This window comes from Cyanistes caeruleus, chromosome 7, assembly GCF_971803275.1.
Source record: "Cyanistes caeruleus chromosome 7, bCyaCae1.hap1.1, whole genome shotgun sequence".
Taxonomy (NCBI): domain Eukaryota; kingdom Metazoa; phylum Chordata; class Aves; order Passeriformes; family Paridae; genus Cyanistes; species Cyanistes caeruleus.
Window position 1 is genome coordinate 31,817,577 of NC_141707.1, and position 20,893 is coordinate 31,838,469.

A 20,893-nucleotide genomic window follows, 5' to 3' on the forward strand; every position below is an offset into this window, starting at 1 on the left:
CCTATTTGCTTTGAGCCAACAACCTTGTTTTTAGTCAAGCAAGGAAGAGTCATGTTTTTAAATCCAAAGATTAAACATTTCCTTCCTGCTGTCACACCTGCTTCCATTGAAAAGTGCCAGCTGCATGGAGAGCTGCTACCATTTAAAGTCAGCCCTTCCTTGGAACAAATCATCCTCTGTACACACCTTTCCAGCTTCCGCTGAAGTGTGTTCTTGGGTGATTAATTCTTATGCAAACAAACTCTTGACTGGGTGTCAACTGTTACCTGTTTCTCATATTCATGTGTTATTCCCCTGCCTGCTGCGTGGTGTGCAGCAGTTTATGCCATCTTCAGTTTTTTAAAGAAAAAAAGAAGTTTCCTCTATCTTTCACTTTTCCATATATCTAGATCCAGCCTCGGTGTTGCCAGGAACTTTGTTCACTGATGCTGGTTAGTTGAGGAATTGTTTTTGTCCCACTATCTATTTTCATTTCTGTCCATGTTCTGGCCCAGTTGTTCAGGTTAGTATGTCTCAGTTGTATCAGGCAAAGATATAGGGTTTATCTTATTACATTGACTTCAAATACAAGAGAAATCAATGTCAACTGGAATGTCACTGTTGGCTGAGGCTTTTAATGGAATGGGAAAGGAACAAGAGAAGAGAAGACAGTAATGAATAAGTTGCTCAGTTCCACAAAAATGAAATTGGGAGGTGTGACCTTTAGTAGGAAAGAACTAGCAGAAGGAGAAGGAATCACATGAACCTGTCTCTTACGTCAGTGGATAAATTGGGGTATGTTTCAGCACAAGGGGTAACAGGAACAAATGATACTGTCACTGTCTTGTCTGTTCTGTAGGCTTGAGCAGTAGTGCCATTGTTTGGTCTGACCTTACCTGGAGAGCACAGGATGCTTGTGAAAGCCCTTTGGTCGGATTGCTGAGGTTGTTATTTTGTAAAAATAGGAAACACTGTCAGACAGTGTGCCAGGATAGCAAGAGGTGGGAATGAGGCATGGTACCTAAAGTGCAAATGGTGGGGAGTGGGAGAATGGGAATAGCAATAAAGCCTAGGGGCTAGGATGGAGAAAAACAGGAAGTGAGGCATGTGGAACAGCCCCAGGTAGTGGTTGGGTGTTCCAGACTTTGGTCCTGATGGGATCAGGTCCGTGCCCCATTGGAACTGGTTGTGTCCAGGTGGCCTATTGGGTCTTGCTTTTCTGAGAGGAGACTGGTGAGGGCAGCTCATGGCAAGGAGCCTGGTGTGACCCGGTTGGCACCAGCTGAGGAGGAATCTGACACTCTCCAAAGATACCAAGGAGCCCATTGGCTGTGATTCCTCCTCTGGGAATGAGAAAGCGTCAGTTAAAGATGTTCTTGGTGCTGGAGTACTAATGTCTTTCACAGATGAGTAGGAGAAATGGCTGGAAATATTGCCTTTTGGAGTAGGCTCCTTGCAAGAAAATTACATACTGTGAGTAATGAGTGCATTTGACAGCAGAGTTTTTGATTTTACAACACATTCGTAACACCTTGGAGCACTTAGTACCTTGTTAACCCAATTAGTATACTCTGAAACTGCCAAGGCAATCTGAGCAGCTATTAATCACATGCCAAACTATCCAAGATCACATTTTGTTATTACTGCAGAGACAGCCAGGAGTGGATTGGGAAAGAAGCAGCTTTAAAACATCAAAATGCACAGACAACTGGTTACAGTAAAACCAAATAATACTGAATCAGAAATTAATACAATAAAACAAGCCATCATATCATAGATTGGCCTGCCTCATTGGCACTTTAGGAACTATAGTAGTGTATGAGTGGAAGTTGCTTATCCTGGAGCTGTGAAAAGAGCTCTACATGATTTATGCTGAGCAATGCTGATGGTAGCACTCCAGCCTGGAGGCTGTGCAGGTATTTTCTAGCATGGCCCAGAAAAAGGAGCACAATTGCAGCCTGCAAGCAATCAGACATGCACCTACACCTGACTTAATGTCCTGGCATTGAGCAACTTCAGATTGTACCCACTGCGAGTTATCTCCAGTCTCTGGGGTTCAGGGCTAGCATTCCAGTGCAGTTCAGCTCTCAGGAGCAGGTGATCCTTGACCTCTGTTGCTTTTAAAGCTGTAAATGATATGGGATGGTTTGGTCCTGTCCAGGAGGAACAGGACAAGGGACCTGTTAATAACAGGTTAATTAACAGGATGTTAATTAACGTGTCCATTAGGGAGCTGCTTTCCAAATCTGTCCAAGTTTCATAGAAGGGTCTCTTGTGCTACAAGAATGTCTAAGCTATGGCAGCAAGGCTGGTATGGTTTCTACTGACATAGTAATGGGTATTTGTGTTCCTGCATGATATATAAATAATGCAGAAGATTCTGAGAAACTTGCAGAAATTGTATTTAACCTAAACTAAAAACAGTAAGAGGATTCATGTCAGGTATTCCACCTCATTTGCCAGCTGATAAAAACATTGCAGTTTTCAAAATCTGCTGTCTCATTTGTAGTTAATACCACTGAATTGCAAACCTGGTATATTGGCTCTAGGAATAACAATGAAATAACAAATAAAGAGCACAAGTTAATGATGTGTATTAAGCCCTGTTCATGTAAGTAATGCAAGTTAGCACCTGTTTGTAGAAAATAAAATTAAGCTAGATTGATTTTTTTTTTATGAGTTTATACTTCAGCTAATAGAGGAAATAGTGATAGATATTTGATTTGAGCCATGTGATACTTTCACTAACAGAGGAGAACAATAGGAAATAAACATGTGATGTATTAAATGATGGAAACCTGGCTAGTTGACAGATACAGATAAAATAGAATTATTAAAGGGCAGGCAATTTTATAGAGAAATCCTGGAGAGACTTATCCTTACCTTTGTGATAGGAGAAATTTTTTGACCTAGTTTTCTAGGGAAGCAACCTTTTCTTTCATGTTTTCAACATCTCTTTGTGCTCTGCCCTGTGATGACTTTTGTACACATTAGACAAATTTTAAGCAACTTGACAGAAGCTTCTGATCTCAAAAATCATTTCTGTAGAAATCCACATAAAGCTAGGGACACCAACCAAGAATTTGCTCTAATTATAAGAAATGTAGTAGTATGAACACGTGTTTTTATGGACACACACATTACTAGAGGCTCCACATGTCTGAAGGACCTCATAGATGTGTGACCCTCAGGAGAAGCTTCCGCTGTAGCTGGAGACTGTCCACGCAGCCCAGCTCTGTGGGAAGCTGGCCTGTGCTGGGTCTGCTCCATGGGGACTGCTGGTTACGCATGAGAAGCCAAAAAAATTAAAAGTATGTCACTAATGCCTGCAGCTGGACGAGCAGTCAGGAGCAAAAAGAACAGGCTGCTGATACAAATAGCTTGGCTGGCTTTCCATAGGTAAACAGGACCATCCTAATAACTGCAGATCTCACTGTCATGGAGGGGACGACTTCACTCCTCTTTTAGGCTCAGGGGCCAGTAGTGGTGTTGAGGAGGCTGGTGACTTCCCCAGCACTGAGGTGGCTTTTCTCTTGCTAGAAATGTGCTAGTCCAAACAGCATGTTTCTTGCAAAAAATAACCATTAGTTAAATACAAGCTTCTATGCTGTCTCATGAAAATGTGACTGGCACCATCCCCATTTCCGTGACTCAGAAGATATATAGGAGAATGGAGTCATCCAAGTTAAACTCTGGGCAAGAGAGAGAGATGGATTTAGAACAAAGATCATCTATGTCCCAGGCCTTCTGCTAGTTTTTTTTCACCTTCCATATCTGTATGTTTCCATTTTTAAGTGGCAAACCAATCCACATGAACATGAAACCAGCACCTTTCTTAGATGAAGGTTTGTAACAGCTTGGGGCACTCAGCAGTGTTGAGACAAAACTATGGTCTGCTCCGTTGCTAAGGCTTTTGGATTTTAATTATTTTGAAAACACATTTGTAGCAGCATATACAAGAGCAACAGGGTAATAATAACAATAAAGCTGTGTTGTGTTTTTGGTATAAACTCTTTGGTTTGGAGTTTACAATTTATGTGTTCTGGAGCTGGATTCTTGCCTTATAAAACAATGCAGCAGCCTTTTCTCATTTAGTTAGCCATCCATTTTTATTAGGGTGCTCTATACAATGCCTGCAATAATATTATAAAGGTGCACAAGGTTCATTATTTCACAACAAGTGACTAGCCAAGACCATTATTATTTTTACAACAGCCAGGCTTTCTATTGAAATACAGTTTGGATTATAACCCTTTTTTCCTCCTCCCTCTTTCTCTTTTCTGTACCCAAAGATGAGATGTGCAATTGTTCCTCTTTAGATTGCTTTTCCACTCCCCTACAAAATATGTTGTTTTCTATGAAATGGATGGATTATAATGGGAACAGATCAGTGATAATGCATTGCTGGAATACAGCTATCCCCAAGAGAGCTTCTAATAATATCCAGTCTTCCTAAGCTTTTAAATCTGCTGTTTGGACAGCCTATAGCTCTAATATGGAATCTAGCTCTGAATTTTGCCTGCACTTAGAATTCTTTGATGCTCAATTATTGTTTGGGTTCTGCCCTCTCTGTCACATTGCCATGGTAACTGCCTTGCATAAAATCCTATGTTCAGACAATACAGTCCCTGCTTTATAGAGGGGCTCCAGGCTCAGAAAAGTTGAAATTGTTCAGAGATTACTGAAGATTAATGACTGTGCTTTGAGCACCGCAGAGCATGTTTCTGAAAATCACTGTAATTAAATAAAAAATACATGCAGGTGGTGTGTTCTCCAGTCAGGAGTATTGACACCTGCTGGGAGTGGTGTAAATCTGCAATAAAACCACCTGGGGGTCTTATTCCAGCATATAGTTTCTTCATGCTAAATACCTATGGTATGTAATTAGCCGTGGTGGTTTTCCTTCGCCTGCTCTCTGGTTGTAAATGGAACACCCTGACCAGGGTTCCCCACTGGTGTGTCCCAGGCTGGTGCTGTGTGCTCGGCTCCCCCAGCCCAGTTTCAGAGCCCTCTGTTTCCTGCCTCTGGCCTGTCGTAATTCTGTGGGCACATAGTGGATGTGAGGAATATGAAAACAGAGCTGCAGATTTCTCATGCTGAATCATAAACCAGGACGTGTTTCACGAGCCCATTATGCACATGCTCTTAATGTTAAGCATATGTTGAGCTCTGTTCAACAGGAATAGAGTTAGGTTAAGTATATGTTTTTAAGTCCTGCACTGGTTTGAAGGTCTTTTAGAGTTGTGAACCACACTGGGATGATGAATGAAGTACGTTGATTAGAATTGCAAAAGTGTTAGCTATTTTCATGTTCAGTAATAACATCTTTAATATTACATGCCACATTAGTTGTAAGCATCTGTCATACAGCAGGATTTAAAATTATCTTAATGGGAGTCAAGGCATTTAGTCTCCCCCAAAAACAATAGAATACCTTTGGTTTAGACTTTGACTCCCTCCAAAGGTGAGCAGTACTCCTCAGGACAGCCTCCAGAATCACATCTGTTTGAGAGCAGTATATTGCAACCTTATGTTACTAAAACACATGTACTAGGAAAAGCCTAGCTTAGGAAAAAAAGTCTCGTGTATTCTAAGGGGATACAAATATTAACTCAAAGCAGATGCATAAAGGCTAAGGACATCTTCGTTCAGTATAGTGGGTCTTTCAAAACCTGTTTCAGCTCTCATGTCTGCCATATGAGATCTCTGCAAACACTGAGAAACCTGCAAGTATGGGAATTAATGAAAAAAATATTAAAAGTGTCAAGGAAAGAAGAAATGCATGCAGTCTGAAAGGGAACAGTAAGTAATTTTGAAATCTGAACTTGCTTTTATATTAGCTGTTTGTAAGTTGACTTCCTCAATTCAGAACCTTAACTAATTCACTGACACAGATGGCTAACCCTTAGCTGAAGTCTAATTATTATAGGAACAAGAGGTAGGGGAACCAGTAGTCCTAGAGGATCCATAGGGACTATACCCATGAGGCTGAATTTGCATCAGTCCCAGTGTTTAAACAATTGTGCTTTGCTGCACAGGGTAGGAACCTTACTGGGGCCAGCATGGCAGAAAGGCTGGTGGGGTTGCACAGCAGGTGGGAAGTGTATTTTATTGGAGATTCTTTGGGTTCGTTTCCATACCTAGGACACGATCCTCTTTGAGGACTGCTGGGTTCTCCCTTGATGCAGTGAGAATAGTAATGATGATAATAAATAAATTTGTACCTCCAAGTTTGCTAACCTGATGCTCATGGCCAAAATATCCCCCTGTTCTCCTGTTTGTGGTGAGCTGCAGGTTTTGTAGCAAAAACCTAAGAAGCATTCAGGCTGCTGGGCCAGCCTTTTCCACTGGGTTTATTTCATGTCAATTGCTGCAAATTAGACACATAAAATTTATAATGTGTGGGTGCCTGTGCACAGAAATTTAGCTTCCTCAGTATTTACAGAACATAAAACAGTCCTCCTTGTTTAAGGCTAGGATGAACATTTCTGTCACATTAGGAAAGGCAACCTTATTTTATTCTGCAGCTGCTATTTAAATTCTATAAGATCTCTTTTGATCCTAGGCAAAATTCAAAATGAGATATTTCAAACATCTGCTAACTATTATGGGTCATGCCTGCTAGTAGAGGTAATAAATTATAGCCAAGAAGAGAATCAAATGTCTTAATAATGTTTTTTTGTTCATTGCTTCAAAGTTTGTCCTCTTTCAGTGTTATCTGTTCTCTTTTTGAGCATGGTAGTCAACATGCCTACAAAGAAGATTGTGCTGTAGGTGAGGTGGTTGGGATTGCAATGGGATGAGAGTGACACCCTCTAGTTTAAGTTAAGGGAAAAACAACAAACAAGTAGGTTTCTCTATTTCAGAACAGAGGGAAATCTAAATCAATCACAGAAACTCACTCTCTGTGCTGCGTGCCAAAAACAAGATGGGTGGGTCTAGCAGAATATGGGAGAGAGGGCATTTCAATTTCCTCCAAAGGGGAGATAACAGATCAGCTTTCTAGTTTGTCATGGAAACCTTTTGTCAACCCAGTAACAATGACGTCAAGGTGGCAGTGGCACAGAGACTGGGTTAGTTAATGTAGCACACACCTGTTGAACTGCCAGAGGGGAAGGTATGTTGGCTCTTACATATTCCATCCCTGATTCTAAACAACTTTGGTGAAGGTTTAAAAAGCGTTATTCAAGTCCCAAGGCAGCTTTTGTGAGCTTTAGCAGATTCTGACCGTGAGCAGGTGGTGCTGGAGCTTTCACTCAGGGAGAAATCCTGCTAAAAGGATTGCACTGCTCGAGCAGTGCCGTTCCCTCCTGGTTTGGGTATCCTTTTAGATGGTGGGGAGAGCAGACCTGTACTTGAAAAGAACAGCACCAAATTCCTTCAGTGTGTTTGCTTTTCTTGGGAGTAAAGGCTCTGCTGGTGTTTACCAAAGGAGTTTTTTTAGAAACACTTCTATAAAAAGAGAAACCCAAATTTACTATACCAGATCTATAGCTGTAGATGTATAACATTCCACTGTAATGTGTTGTTGGAATGACTGTTCTCCTGCCTGTTTCTCTGGTGGGTGCTGTGCTTTTCTTTAGTGCTGTTAACTGGCTACTTTTTCTTTTTTAAAGGGAGATTAGATCACTTGTTTGCTTCCTTCAGTGTTGCTTGTGTGACTACCTTCCCATTATTAGAAACCAGAAAAATGCACTAACATTTCCTTAGAAGTGAGCTGACTTCTTTTCATGAGAAAAGTATGTGGACAGGGAAAATAGTCCATTTTTTCTACACTATTCATGTTTACCAGCAAAACCATAGAAGTTGTGTTTGCAGAAGACTTGGAATCAGTTAAAGTGTTGCACTGTGTCGAGAGTCAATGCAGGTTCTGTTACTATGGCTAGAGCATGAATTTAATTAGTTGCATTTCTTGTCTATGGTAGCACATGATAATTCTCTTAAAGTGTGTCCTTGTTATTGCTAACCAGTATGCAGATACAGAATATTTCCTATCATATAGCTTGAAAGAGAAGTAGACCTATTATAGGGATGATGAGTCAAATTATATCGGGTTGCAAAGCAGAATTAAGGCTGAGAGAAAGAATGGCATAAAATGACATAAAGTGACCAGAAAAGGAAAATGGAGCCAACCAGTGTAAATGACATTTATTGTTCAGTTAGAATCCAACTGTATGTAGTGGTGCCAGCAAATTGCAGAAATTTTTGCAAAGGGACTGTCTGGGATTATAATTGTTCAAATAGCCAAAGTTGATGACCCATGGTATTCTAATAGAGATGGATGATGTCCAATGGCTGCCAAGTTTCAAGGAGGTAAAAAAAACTAAAATTGAGCAATAATTTCATCTTCTGTAGAAGATGAAATTGTCCTTCATATGAAATAAATAAGGTTTAGTTGCGTTAGCAGTGTTGCCATTGTGGTATGTGTAAATTCTCTGGAGATATCTGTGAAGAACAATGATTTTCTTTGGCTTCAGTTTGGAAAACGTTGTACACTCATCTGTATTTTTTCTTTACACCCATTACTGGTGATTTCAGCCTGACAGAAAGGTATTTCATGTGATCTAAAATCTCTGTTGTATCATTCAATTTTATTTGTGACTTTCTCACTGGAAGGCTAGAAAAAGGTGCTGTAGACATTTTGAAATAGGACTCTTCCTGAGTTTGCCCTGCCAGGGAAGGGGGCCAGTCTCAAGGACTGGCAAATCTTCTGCTGCCACCTCTGAGCCAACAGCAAGTGTCCCCTCTGCCCCTGCCCTCTCTGGGGAGCAGCAGGAGTGGGGCAGTGGGAAAGGCTGTCCTTGGGGAGCCCAGGACCTTCTCAGGAGGAGATGGCCTGCTGCTGCTGCAGAACCTTCTGCCTGTGTGCCAAGAGTGCACCTGCCTCTCAATACTGTGTCCCCTGAGTTTTCTCTCTGTTTTCTGCAGGGCCTTTTCAGACTCTTTTTCAGACTCTCTTTGTTTTTTTTCTCCCATGCTTCAGTGGTGCATATTACTGACAAAAGTACCTTTGATACAGGAGAGAGGCAGATTCATTTATCTGCACCTTGGATCAATTCAGACATTAGTTACGGTACAATACGGAGCAGTGTGACAAAGGGTCCCTTTTTTGCTGGAGGGACAGAAAGGGGGCCCAGAAAGAAGAGAAGGAAACAGTGAGGGCTGTGCTAAGCTAAGTACCCACCCTTTATAGGGCCACTACTTACTAAGGCATCGTGAACCCTGAGAAGGAAAGATGATTTACATTGTGTTTTCATTGTTTACTTGTGGAAATTCAGCATTGAAAGAACCACCACCTCATAACCATATTGTTAGATGTGGTGATGCAAGAATAAATTCCTATTTCATGCAGTAAAGGCTAATTCATTCTCTTCTACTTCAAGCATGTTTTCCCTTCACTTAGGACTCAGTCTGGCAAACAGAGCATTTCAGCAGTTTCTTCTTTAGATTGGGTGGGGGTTAATGAGGTTTGAACACATAGCTCTGCTACTGTATTGCCTGGGATAGAGGAAATTGCTTACTTATTATTTATCATTCTTATTTTAGGAAAGGAAGCAGATGTTTATGCCAAAAATCTCCCAGCATTGATGAAGTAATACTGAATTCATAAAACAGAATTTGTTAAGGGAGCGTAATTCTTGACTCAAAAAGGAAATATTCAGCCAAGGTAGTGCCCTGTTGGATATTCAGGTTAAGTAGATGGAATAATACCAAGTAAATTGCTAAGGGCACAAGCATGGCAGGCAAACTGTCGAGGTAAGAGTAATAAGAAGTGGAGTTGAAGCAAGAGCAGCAAAGATTAATGTTTTTTTCCTTTATTTTAAAAGTCTCCAGTATGCAGCTTGAGAATCTGATCTCAAAGTGAATTAAAGTTGTGTAAGGGAATTACTCAAGTTTCATTGCAAGGTTGTTTATCAGCCTGGCTGATTACCACTGCTGGTATTCACCATCTTCCTTTGTCTAGCCCTAGGTACCCGTGTTGCTGTCTGCCCTCCATCGCTGCAGTCCAGTGCTCCCACAGCCCTTTTCCTTTCCAGTGCCTCTCTCCCTCCCTGCATGGGCTCCTGTTCTCCGTCTCACCTGAACCTAGGATGCCACAAAATCCCTTGCTATTCCAGCTGAAATAAAGTAACTCAGAGCCACTGTCAAATGCAATGGATTCACTTTCTTTTTGAAGGAGAATTCCTTACAGTTTTTCTTTTTTTCCCAGTTACTAGCGAAAAATCAAATGTGGTTCCCCTGAGCACTTACCTTTATATCTGCCAATTAAGGATAAAATGGGGATATAGTTGAGGATTTGCAAAAGAAACCCAAAGGAAGCAGTGTCAAATTCACACTGAACTTCTCAGAGTTCAGGCTCTGTCCCTTCTTAGCAGCAGCTCAGTAACTGAGCTGCCCTGGATGTGTCCTCCACATGGTTTGAGACACACTGGGCATGCTAATGACAAACATTGTCTTTGGATCTCAGGCTGAAAATGTTACATTCAGCTACCAAATTCTTTTGTTTCTCCTGGACACTCTTGCATTGCACACTGTAAAATATCCTGAGGATGTTATAAGCTCAGGTCATATCACCTTCCTCTGCATGCACTGAGAGTAAAAGAGAGATGTGGTTTTAGGGAACAAAAGAGCACATGTATGAGTGCCATGGATAAACACAGGTGTCTGCCTGTGGAAATTGAGGCCTCCATATTGACTGAATTGAGTATGGAAGAACAGAAATGAATGTATTTATCTGAGAACAATTTACATGTAACAGTGATTGCACAAGCCAGAGCATTTTATTGGAAGTGTCTTCAGGGAAAGAAATTAAGCAGGGGCTGGGAATGTGCTTATCAATAGACCTTATTATTCTGCTCAACCTTTGATAAATGAACCTAGCAAGTTCTTTCAGGCTTCTCTCAATCTTCTGCTTGTTTGTGTGGGATTTCATTGATTCATACTTAGCCCTCTCTGATAATATGACATGACAAAAAATGTAAATGACAGAGTCAATGAGCATTTCTATTCAGTTGAAACAAAGCAAGTGAGATCAACTATCAAACTCTCTGGATTTACATTCTTTGAAATAGAATTTATTGCCTTGTTAGAAGCTAGAACAAAACACACCAAGAAGAAAAATATGCAACCGTTTTTTATTATTGGAGTTAAGGAAGAAAATTTTATGGGAGGAATGTCCTTTGGGCATGCTTCAGTCAACTCTGTCAAACAGAGTGGCCAAAAATGATAAAATTCAAAACCTGCAGCTGCTGGTTCCTTTGGGAGTCACATTACAGTAGTACAAGCAACAATCTTTCATTTTATAAGGGAAGCATATGACTGCAGCCAAAGGCCTTTCAATGCTATTTTAGGTAAGCTGATCTTCATAAAGGCCATTGTAATCTCTGGTGCTGCTCAGGTTTTCAGCGATATTTTCATTTCATAATGCTGTTTCTGTGTCCACTGAAAACATCCGCCTCGACGTGCCAGGCTCGATCGTGCACACTGTTACATCACTTGGCAAATGAGGTCACCTCAAGTAAATGGCAGTATTATGGAGAAGGGAATGAAAACCCCAGGATTTAACTGTTGGGACCCAAGCTGCAACCCATCATGTGCTGAAGATCCCACAGCAATGCTGGAAGGGCTCAGACGGTGCAGTGGGCAAGGCAAGCAGCAGGGAGGACTCAAACACAAGTGATCATCTCTCCCCAGTTCCTTTTTCTCAGTGCCAAGCACCATCTGAGGGTATTGGTATGCAACAATTTTGCAAACTCTTCCACTCAAGGTCAGCTTTGCTTCAAGCAGAGCTCAGCCCTGCAGCCTATCTGCAGCAGCAGTGGCCTGCTTTTATGTGATGATTAATGGGAACATTAAGCTGAAGCAGATCATTAGGATGCCCTCAGCCATCACATGTTCATCAGCCTGAAGCCTGAAGGCACCCAGCACCTTCTATCAGTCATGTTGGTAACATGTGCTGGTTTTTCTAGTGTGTACTAAATCCCTCTGAAAATTCACTGTCTTCAGTGTGACACTTGCAAGGGGAAAAGGGGCAGGACCAGGTTTTCCTTTAGTGGCTTGGAGATGAGCACCACTCACTGCCACCGTTCCTCCCAGTGAATTTTCTGTATTCACATCTGCATTTCCCTTTATGTTCTATTAAACCAACCTAGTACTGAAAACCATGCAAAACGACTTGTCCAAATCCACCTTTGAATTAATTTTGGGCCTAAGGCCCTGATTTATAGTAATGGGACCTAGGGACCAGTAATAAGAAAGAAAAATAGCAGCTATTAAATCTGTAAAAAGGAAACAACTTGGAGAGAGATGCCAAGCTGGTCTCTCCAGCAATGGCAGAGGGGAGTCAGACTTACAAGACCATATGGCTTAGATGTAGTTTAAATAATCTCCTCCAATTAAAAACAAAGCCAGTTTTATGTCAAACATCTGTTCTGCGAATTCATCAATTTGGGCAAAAAAAACCCATCGGGATATTTTAAGTACTTCATCATGGTTTTAGTTTCTCTGTGCAGATCCTCACCCATTTTGAGGGGGTTAGTATCCCTGAAGGGGGAGTGCTGTGGTTTCCTACAATGCTACCAGGCATGAGGGCAGGCTTTTGTGTTTCTGCTTGCTGGGCTCCCCATCCATGCAGCCTTCAGATATCCAGCATTCATTGCAGGGGACGGGGGTGTTTTAGAGGAGTCCAGAGCACCTGAGGTGAGTCAGTGAAGGTCAGCAGAGGGTCTGCTGGAAGCTGGGCAGGGCTGGCACTGGAGAGGATATCTGTCTAATGAAATCAGTCTTATTTGTGTCTAAACCACAGTGGTACTTGGCTACTAAATCCTGATTCCTGCATGCTGGCAGAGGTGAGGAAGAGAATATAAGATTATCTCTTTTCTGCCTTCAAGCCCTCACTTCTTATAGCAGGACCAGGAAAACAGCTTTGAAGCAATCTACAATTTCTTGTCTTGGAAATGTCTACTTTTTTTAACTTGACAAGGAGAGGGAGATCTCTGCCAGGTATTGTTTGAAATTGTATCATTTTTCATAAATCCGAGTATAAGTCTGCAGACAGCAATGTAGCTGTTTAAAATTATTACCCAGATTATAAAGGAAGTATAATCTGGGGATATGTGTATTAAGAGAATCTGATCTAGTGTACAAACTGAAATTTATGTTGTTTTAAAGCATCCTTACCTGGCCTTATTGTGCTTTTTTTTATTTACTGTTGTATCATTTGTTTCCTTCCCAAGAGGGCATCTGAGGTTTCTCCTCTGGTTACTGAGAACCCTTGTTCACAGTTCTTTGGGTAGCTGTTTCCTTTTGGTGTAATTTAATAGCTGAGGTGGTTAATTAAGGACCTAATTATTTCCTGATGTTGATATCAGGGAATCAGTAGATTCCTTGCTGAGAAACAAATAGGGGGGATCATGCTCAACTGGGAGCACAGTGGAGGGAGGAAGGCTTCTGGAAGGTTTTCTGGTCTCCCGTTTCAAAATTCTGCTCAGGGCAGAATGCCCCACTTAAATAAAGACAGATATGCATATAACCCACCTTTTGCAAGGGCTTCTTTTCTTATCCCCTGTGTTTCTAAAGCTTCACCAGACTCAAATACTCCGTTTCCACCAGTACCAGGTATGTGATGCCAGCAGCTGGGTTTCTATTTTAAACTCATCAGCTGTGAAGAAAGACTTTCTGCTGTGCACACTTGCCTCTGCTGCTTATACCTGGAGGTGTTTCACAAAGTTCCTGGCCAGAATACATGATCAGATTTTGTGTACTTGCTAGGAGTGGCTCAGGAGTTGGTGTCTGATGAATCATCTGTGACTGGAACCCTTGATCCCCAGTTCACAATGGTGCCAAACATGGAAGAAAACAGCTAGTCAGCTCCCTGATTTCAGTCTATCCTTGCTTTTTTTTTTAACCCTGAGTTGGTTTAGAAAATCTTGTGGCTGCAAAAGACAGCAGGTAGGGTTTACCTTGGAGGGTTTCAGCCATCTGCCTTGCTCACCCTCCAAAACCAAAAGGTTTTAGAGCTAGATGTTCTGACTGTGTGTCACTGAGGAGCTCCATTTTGTGCTTCTCCAGGGAAGGGAAAAGAATGGAATTTGGGTACCAGCTCCCTGAGCCAAATGCCATGAGGAAACCCTCAGATCAAACACAGGCATGTTCTGGTTCAGTCTGTTGCATGAAACAAAGTGAATCTGGTTGTTTTTATCTTCAAAAGCATTTTTTTTTTATTAGCTAGAAATGCTGTTTCATTTGGACCAACTTTAGTCTTACTTTCTGGAAAAAAGGCTCCAGAAACAATTCAGACAGTTCCATTCAAGCTGTTCAGCAGATGTCAGCATGTGCCAGAGTCCAAAATCCAGCAGAGTCAGGATATGGTTGTCTAGTAGGGACTCCAGCAAGAGGAGCTGGAAAGGTACGTGCTATTTGAGACTGTAGCACCAGATTTCCTTTCCTTAAGCATATTTATATGCCCCCACATGCCATCTGTCTCCTCTCCATGCTGTGGAATAACTTGCTGTGTCTATATTTGTGATGCTGCACACCCAGATGCCTCTGTTATCTCCTTGTTGAGAAGAGCAAAGATGGTACATTTGGCCCATTGGACGTCACCATTACCCCAGCCATGTGGTTGAGTAATTGCCTAAATATAAACAGACCTTCCCCTGGAGCTCGAGCAGTGATCCTCCCTGTTCAGTCAGACAAAACAGAAAGAGTGGGAAGCACCAACTCCATCTTAATGGAAGATGGGTAGTGAGGCCAAAGGACTCAGGTGAGTCAAGCATTTTCCACTGAGTTTTCAATGCAAAACTACTCAGTCCAGAGCAGTGCTACTGACTGCAGAAGGTTATTCCTGGTTAGCCCATAGCTCCTGAAATACAGCCTCTCCCTACAGAAACAGCCCTGAACAGATGCAGCAAAGCATCCACCAGCATTGCCAAAGCTCAGCATCCTTTAGAGCTGAGAGGCTTTAGAGTGACAAACATGGGTGACTCAGAGTTCACACTCCAAACAGAGCCTGTTATAGAGTAAAAAAAAACTAAAGCAATTCTAGCACTGAAATTCCTCAAAGGCTTTTTCTGAATTTGATCTCTCACTCTCTAGCCTCCCAGTAAAAAGAAAATCTCTATGAAATTACAGAAATTTTCACAAAGAACTCCTCAGGGGATAAGATTTCTCATGTCCATCCCCCAGCTAAAGTGACAGCTCCTGAATTTATTTCAGTGCAGACAGAAACAACATCTAAGTGGTTTTATTCACTTTTTTTAATCTCTTGATAAGAATGCAAATCCCATTCTTGTTCCTACCGCCTCTCTCACCCTCTTGAAATAGGCTGTTTATGGTGACTAAATGCTTCTATTCAAAATTGGCTTTCATCCAGAACCAGACAGGCAGAAAGCCTAAAAGCAACAGAAAACTAGCAATTTATATTAGGGTGTAGTGCTGCAGCACACAAAATGCTTTGTTTAAACTAGCCGAGCTCTGTGTCCTCTTGAATAGATGTAAATAACCAGCTTGTGTGGATTTCCACAGCAGTGTTGGCATATTTCAAAACACTTAAACAGACTGCAGACACCCACTTCCCAAATACCTGCTCACCCTGTTGGAGAGCTCACCATGCCCACTTCACTTTCACCTGGAGTGGATTTAATACCACTTAAGATCTATTTTAAGGGTTTATTTGAAGGAAGGAAGGACAGACTGTGACTGGTAGGTGTTTTCCATCTGCACTCTGATGATAAATATACCTCTGGTGTTCAGCCTTGCTTCCTCTGGCTTGTACTTTATGGCTGTAAATGAAACAGGTGCACTGTGACCATGCACATGCACACTGTGATTGAGGAAAGGCAGTCTCATGCTCATCCTGCACTGACCAGTGCCTGCTGGTCACTGGAGCTCTTGGAGCAGCCTGGACACCGCCACAGCGGGATGTGCCTGTGCCTGGGATCATTTTGGTTGCTTGTACTTCACTCTCCTGTGGCTGATGGGCATGGGGTGGGTGTTCCCAGGAGTAGAAAGGCTCATGTGGGTGACAAAACTCATTCCCAGAGTCAGTGTGACATAAACTGCTCTCATCAATGCTCTGAGGTGTGGTGGCAGTGTCCTGCAGCAGAGAGGGGAGCTCCCAAGGGCTGTGGCTGGGTCCCTGCCCGCACTGGTGAACAGGCAGGGATCCACTCTAGCTCGGGTTTGATCGCTAGATTGGAGGGAGATGATTGATTATCCTGATGAAAACATTTACACACTGAATGCACAGTGGTGTTTTCTAGCCCAGGAACACATGAAGGCAGAGGATGGGAGATGGTTTGCTGATGGCAGGCACTGTGGAGACAGGCTGGGGCTCCTGCCAGCTTCTCTCAGGACATACAGCCACTCCAGACAGCTTGGGGCCCTCTTGCTTCCTCATTACATTTTGCTATTTGCTTCCACCATTTCCTTTTCTTCCTGATTTTAAGGCTGTTGCTTGCTGTGTAATTTGTTAGATCTGTCCCTGTGTTAGATCTTTCAGTTATGCCTTGTGCTCTGCAAAGGCATGTTGCATTGTTATTTTTATTTTAATGTGTCTTGTTCTGCCATATACAGATTAGAGTGCTGTCTGGGTTCTAAATATATCCAGTCAGTGGCTTTAATGGTGGTTTTAATCACAGGAATAATAAAAGTGAACATCATATGTTAAAATGTGAAGCCATTTACCTGTGAATTTCAACCCCAAGGGCATTCTCTATTTTCTGTCCAAAACAAAGGCAATATGTGTGAGAAACCAGCAGTCCATCTGTATTCCTGTTTCCATGCTCCAGCATAGAGGGAAGCATGATATATTTCTCTCAAGTTGGAAAATTGTTCTCTAAAAACAAATTGAGTAACAGTTTGAGTGATCACTTTGTAGGTGAAATGATTTCTGTCATTGGGAATCAGATGTATTTGCATTATTCCTCAGTGGCTTACAAATTTTATATATATTATTATATCATAAGTTTTCCAGAGAGATTACTTTGCTGTGGATTAATTTGGTAAGAAAGTTTTCTTTGTGGTGTGGTGGTATGTAAGACATGGAACGGGCCTGGGAAGTACTTGGAAGTCCTTGGGCAAAAGGATCTCTCCTTTTCTGTTCCTTGGAGCTGGCACCTAAAAATAATCTATGGGCCCTTCCTGAGCTAGCTGCTCATACCTACCACCTGCACCCACCTGTAAAAGGGAAACTGCTTTAATTCCACCTGCCAAAGAGGGTGAAAATGTGTTATTTTAGCGCTGGCTCAAGCCAGTTGGAGCATGTGGAAGCCCTGGCCCACATTTCCATCCAGCGGGTCCTGGAGGAGAAGATGATATCAATTCATATATCTGCAGGGATAGTCAGGCCTCCAGGGAGCTGAGGAAAGCAAGCTCCCTTCCTCACACATCAAAGGTACGGTCTGAAGGTGGGGGGACGAGAATCTCACCTGCTGAGGCAGAACTTGGTCACACCAGGTGCCCAGGAGCTCCTCCAGGGGATCACTTCCTGTTCTCATTATATTAAATTGCTGTTTTTAATGAATCGAAGAGAACAGGCACACAGAGCTGGATGGTACCCGAGGGTTGTGGAGCACACCTGCCTCCTCTGGGATAACATTCACAGGTGTTGCCCAAATTGAAGCATCTGTTTGTTCACAGATGTTTAGTTCTTTTGGAAGGGATGACAAAGCCTGGCATAAACTGATGTTAGGTCAGCTGCCCCTCAGCCCCCAGTGAGGAGGGCAGGGAGCTGCTTAGGGCAGCACTTCCCAGGCTGATGCTCACTGGAAAATGCTTTATTTGTCCCAAAATTTCCCAGGTCTCATCTTGACCAGGCCTTTTTCTCTGGAATATTCCCAGTCTGTTTCACCTTCCCTGCTTAAGCAATAAAAATTACTTCTTTTTCAAAATTCAATCTGAACTATAAAAAGACAACTTTTAAATATTCTGGAACATCCTCTGAGCATATCACTGAAAGCAACGAGTCTGGGGATGCAGTCTGAACCAGTTCCTTCATGTCCAGACACCGCACCTCGTTATTAGATAAACACCTCGAAGACAAGCAAGAGTTAATTCTTTATAGCAAATTCAGTTGCTGTGGGATGGCAAAGACGGACACCTAGTGGTTCAACGGGACAGGGCATGGAATGCTCTGAGCAGCTCTCTGGGAGAGAAGCTGAGAGATACAACCGAGTATTTGTTCACATTGTCCTCTAAAAGGAGGAGATACTTGATTATTTTCAGAGAAGATATCAGAGATATCATAATTTGGGGGACAGAAAGTTTATTTAGTGTGGAACAGTGTAAGAATTAGGGGAAATCCATCACTTTTGGTAAGAGATGTCTGTGTATTTAGCAAGAAGTAATCAGTTTTTTTCTTCCTGTCTTAAATATCCCACACCATGCCAAATCATATACTATATTTGGTCAGGAAGATTTTCTATTCCTCAAATTATTCCATAGCAAAGAAACTTCAGCAAATATTACAGCAATATCTCATTCTTACCATCCCTGTGAATGTCTGTTCTCCAGTTATGGGGAGATTGTCAGCGTGATGAGTGGTGGGTTTGCTGATAAACTGCCCAATTAGCTGCTACACTGACCTCTTGTGCACTTTCATCAGTGCACTGAGCTCTTTCTGCCAGGATTAATGCCAGTGCTTTGTCTGAATGGCCTCAAACAGCTGCCATGGTTGGTTTTGTTTGTTTTTTTTCTATTTATTTACAAATAATCTTTCAGAGAAATATTTCCTTCTTCTTCCCCAAATCTAGCATTTCGTCTACGGCAGAGACACAGGACAGGTGAGAACCAGTCCTTGTCCACTGACCCCTTTCTGTAATTGTGAATATCACCCCTGTGAGTGGGATTTCTTTCACATCTGCATTGGACACAAAAACCCCTATGGCACTGAGAGGGGAGACAGGCTGTTCCCGTAGGAGTCAGTGTTCGGGGCTGCTTGGGCTAAGATAAGGGATTTTGAGATTGTACCTGCTCAAGAGTGAAATACATAGAGATTTGTGTGCTCTTCTCAAGGGCTCCCCCATTCAAGCTGAGGAGTAGACCCCAGTTTTTACTGATTCCACCCACAGTTAACTCTGCACCTGACAAGATTTCTTCCAATTCCAATTAAACCAGTTGGGTTTACAGGTTCTTCACTTAAAATCATTGTATATTAGCCTTGGTTTTAGCTTCATATCCTAAGAAAATTATAGTATTAAGCTTGTTTACTATCCTCATTTTAATAACATTTGAATCAGTGAACTAATTTATATCAAAATTTCTATCAATTTTGGCATTGAAATAAGGACCCCAAAGATTCCTGCAAACCTTGGGGAAGCAGGCAGCACACAGGACAAAGAAGGAGGATCCCTAACAACAAGCAGGCAGCAAGAAATCCACACTGCAGAGGATCATTAAGAAAGACTCCTCATGCCAGAAAAACTTAGATTCATTCTCACACCTTTTTAGACACACAAGAATCTAACTCTGAGATCCAATTCTGTTAAAGAAACCCCAAGCTTTAACAAATCAGTACAATCACTTCTTTATGTACACACAAGTGCTTATATTCCCAGTCCCTGGATATACAGAGACTGTGGTTACACTGCTGTTCTTCAAGAGTAACAGGGTGTGAGGCTGAAGCAGAGCAGCAGTTCCAGCATTTAGTACGGAAGTAAAATGATACATTTATTCCTAGGTACAAATCCTGAAAGTCAGCATATAATCAATCACTCTGTGTTTATATATTTACACCTCTGGGTTCCATCAGAGAGCATGGGAGGAGCTTTTCTAATCTGCCCTATCAGGATTTCATAGTCTCCCAAGAGGTCCCTAGAGCAACTTTGGGAAGATGAGAGTACATTTCTTGTCTTCTGAGAGAAGAGAAGCTGTTTTCTCACTGCACTGGTGGCCGGTGGGAATGTGTCTCCTTTATGCTCTAGAGGGATGAGCTGGAATTTGTCACACCATGAAGCACAGCACTGAGGCATCCTGGGCTATTGCCAAGCTAGAAAGTGACCCCAGAAATTAAAGCAACAAAAAAACCCCCAGGGTTTCTGATGGACACTCACAGCTAGAAAATTCACAGCTCAAAAACTCCCCCACAGCTAGCATTCAAAAGGTTACGGGATGGTATCTTTGGTGTCTCACTTCAGCCCAGCAAAATCAATAAGAAGTAAAGGAAACCAAGGCCACAATGTGTTGAACTTTGACAAAACAAATTATTAACTTGGCTTCTAAGGAACACAAATCCTGTCTTTGCCAGTGTAAATATGATGCAAAGATGATTGCTTTCATCCTACCCTCGCTAACATCTACTCTTTTTCTTTTTTTTTCCCCGTTGAACCTGGGCAGTTGTCTGGAGGCTGTGAACTGACTGTGGTGCTCCAGGACTTTACAGCGAGCCACAGCAGCGAGCTGAGCATTCAGGTGGGGCAGACAGTGGAGCTGCTGGAGAGGCCGAGCGAGAGGCCAGGCTGGTGTTTGGTCAGGACCACGGAGCGGAGCCCACCTCAGGAGGGTCTGGTCCCCAGCAGCGCTCTCTGCATTTCCCATTCCCGCAGCAGCGTGGAGATGGATTGCTTCTTCCCTTCAGGAAAAGGTAGGCAACAGCCCAGCTGGTTTAAGATTGTTTTGGGTTTTCCCTTCTGTATCATGTAAGTGCAAAGCTGCTTGGGCTGCTCCTGCAGTCAGTGGGTAAAAAGCTGTTGAGTCCTTGGTGAGTTTTGTTGCCAGGTCCCTGTGAATGGGCACAGCACTAGCCTGACTCCATGTCCATGAGTCAATGTTTGTACATGTGCGTCTTTCGCTATGTGGTAATCATTGTCTTGAGATTTTGGATAAAAATAAGACTTTTAAACAACAGAGGGACTGTTTTCAGTGCCTAAAGGCCTAGAATGAGGGAAAGCCATGCTGTCTATACACCCAGGATGCC

At 42.3% G+C, this 20,893-nt stretch overlaps 1 protein-coding gene across 32 annotated transcripts in view; it reads left to right on the forward strand.

Moving 5' to 3' along the window:
• Nucleotides 1-20,893, forward strand: part of KALRN (kalirin RhoGEF kinase) — a 501,085-nt gene that overhangs the window by 390,043 nt on the left and 90,149 nt on the right. For 20 of the 32 annotated variants that reach the window (XR_015289279.1, XR_015289280.1, XM_086897867.1 and 17 more), the window contains 2 exons: nucleotides 18,732-18,761; nucleotides 20,314-20,560. Coding sequence is in view for 30 of the 32 variants with exons in the window: in XM_086897867.1 (XP_086753993.1) it covers nucleotides 18,732-18,761; nucleotides 20,314-20,560 (277 nt within the window). In the remaining 2 variants the exon portion in view is untranslated. The remainder of the gene's footprint in view (nucleotides 1-18,731; nucleotides 18,762-20,313; nucleotides 20,561-20,893) is intronic. The other 12 variants (XM_086897893.1, XM_086897871.1, XM_086897894.1 and 9 more) reach the window with 1 other exon arrangement.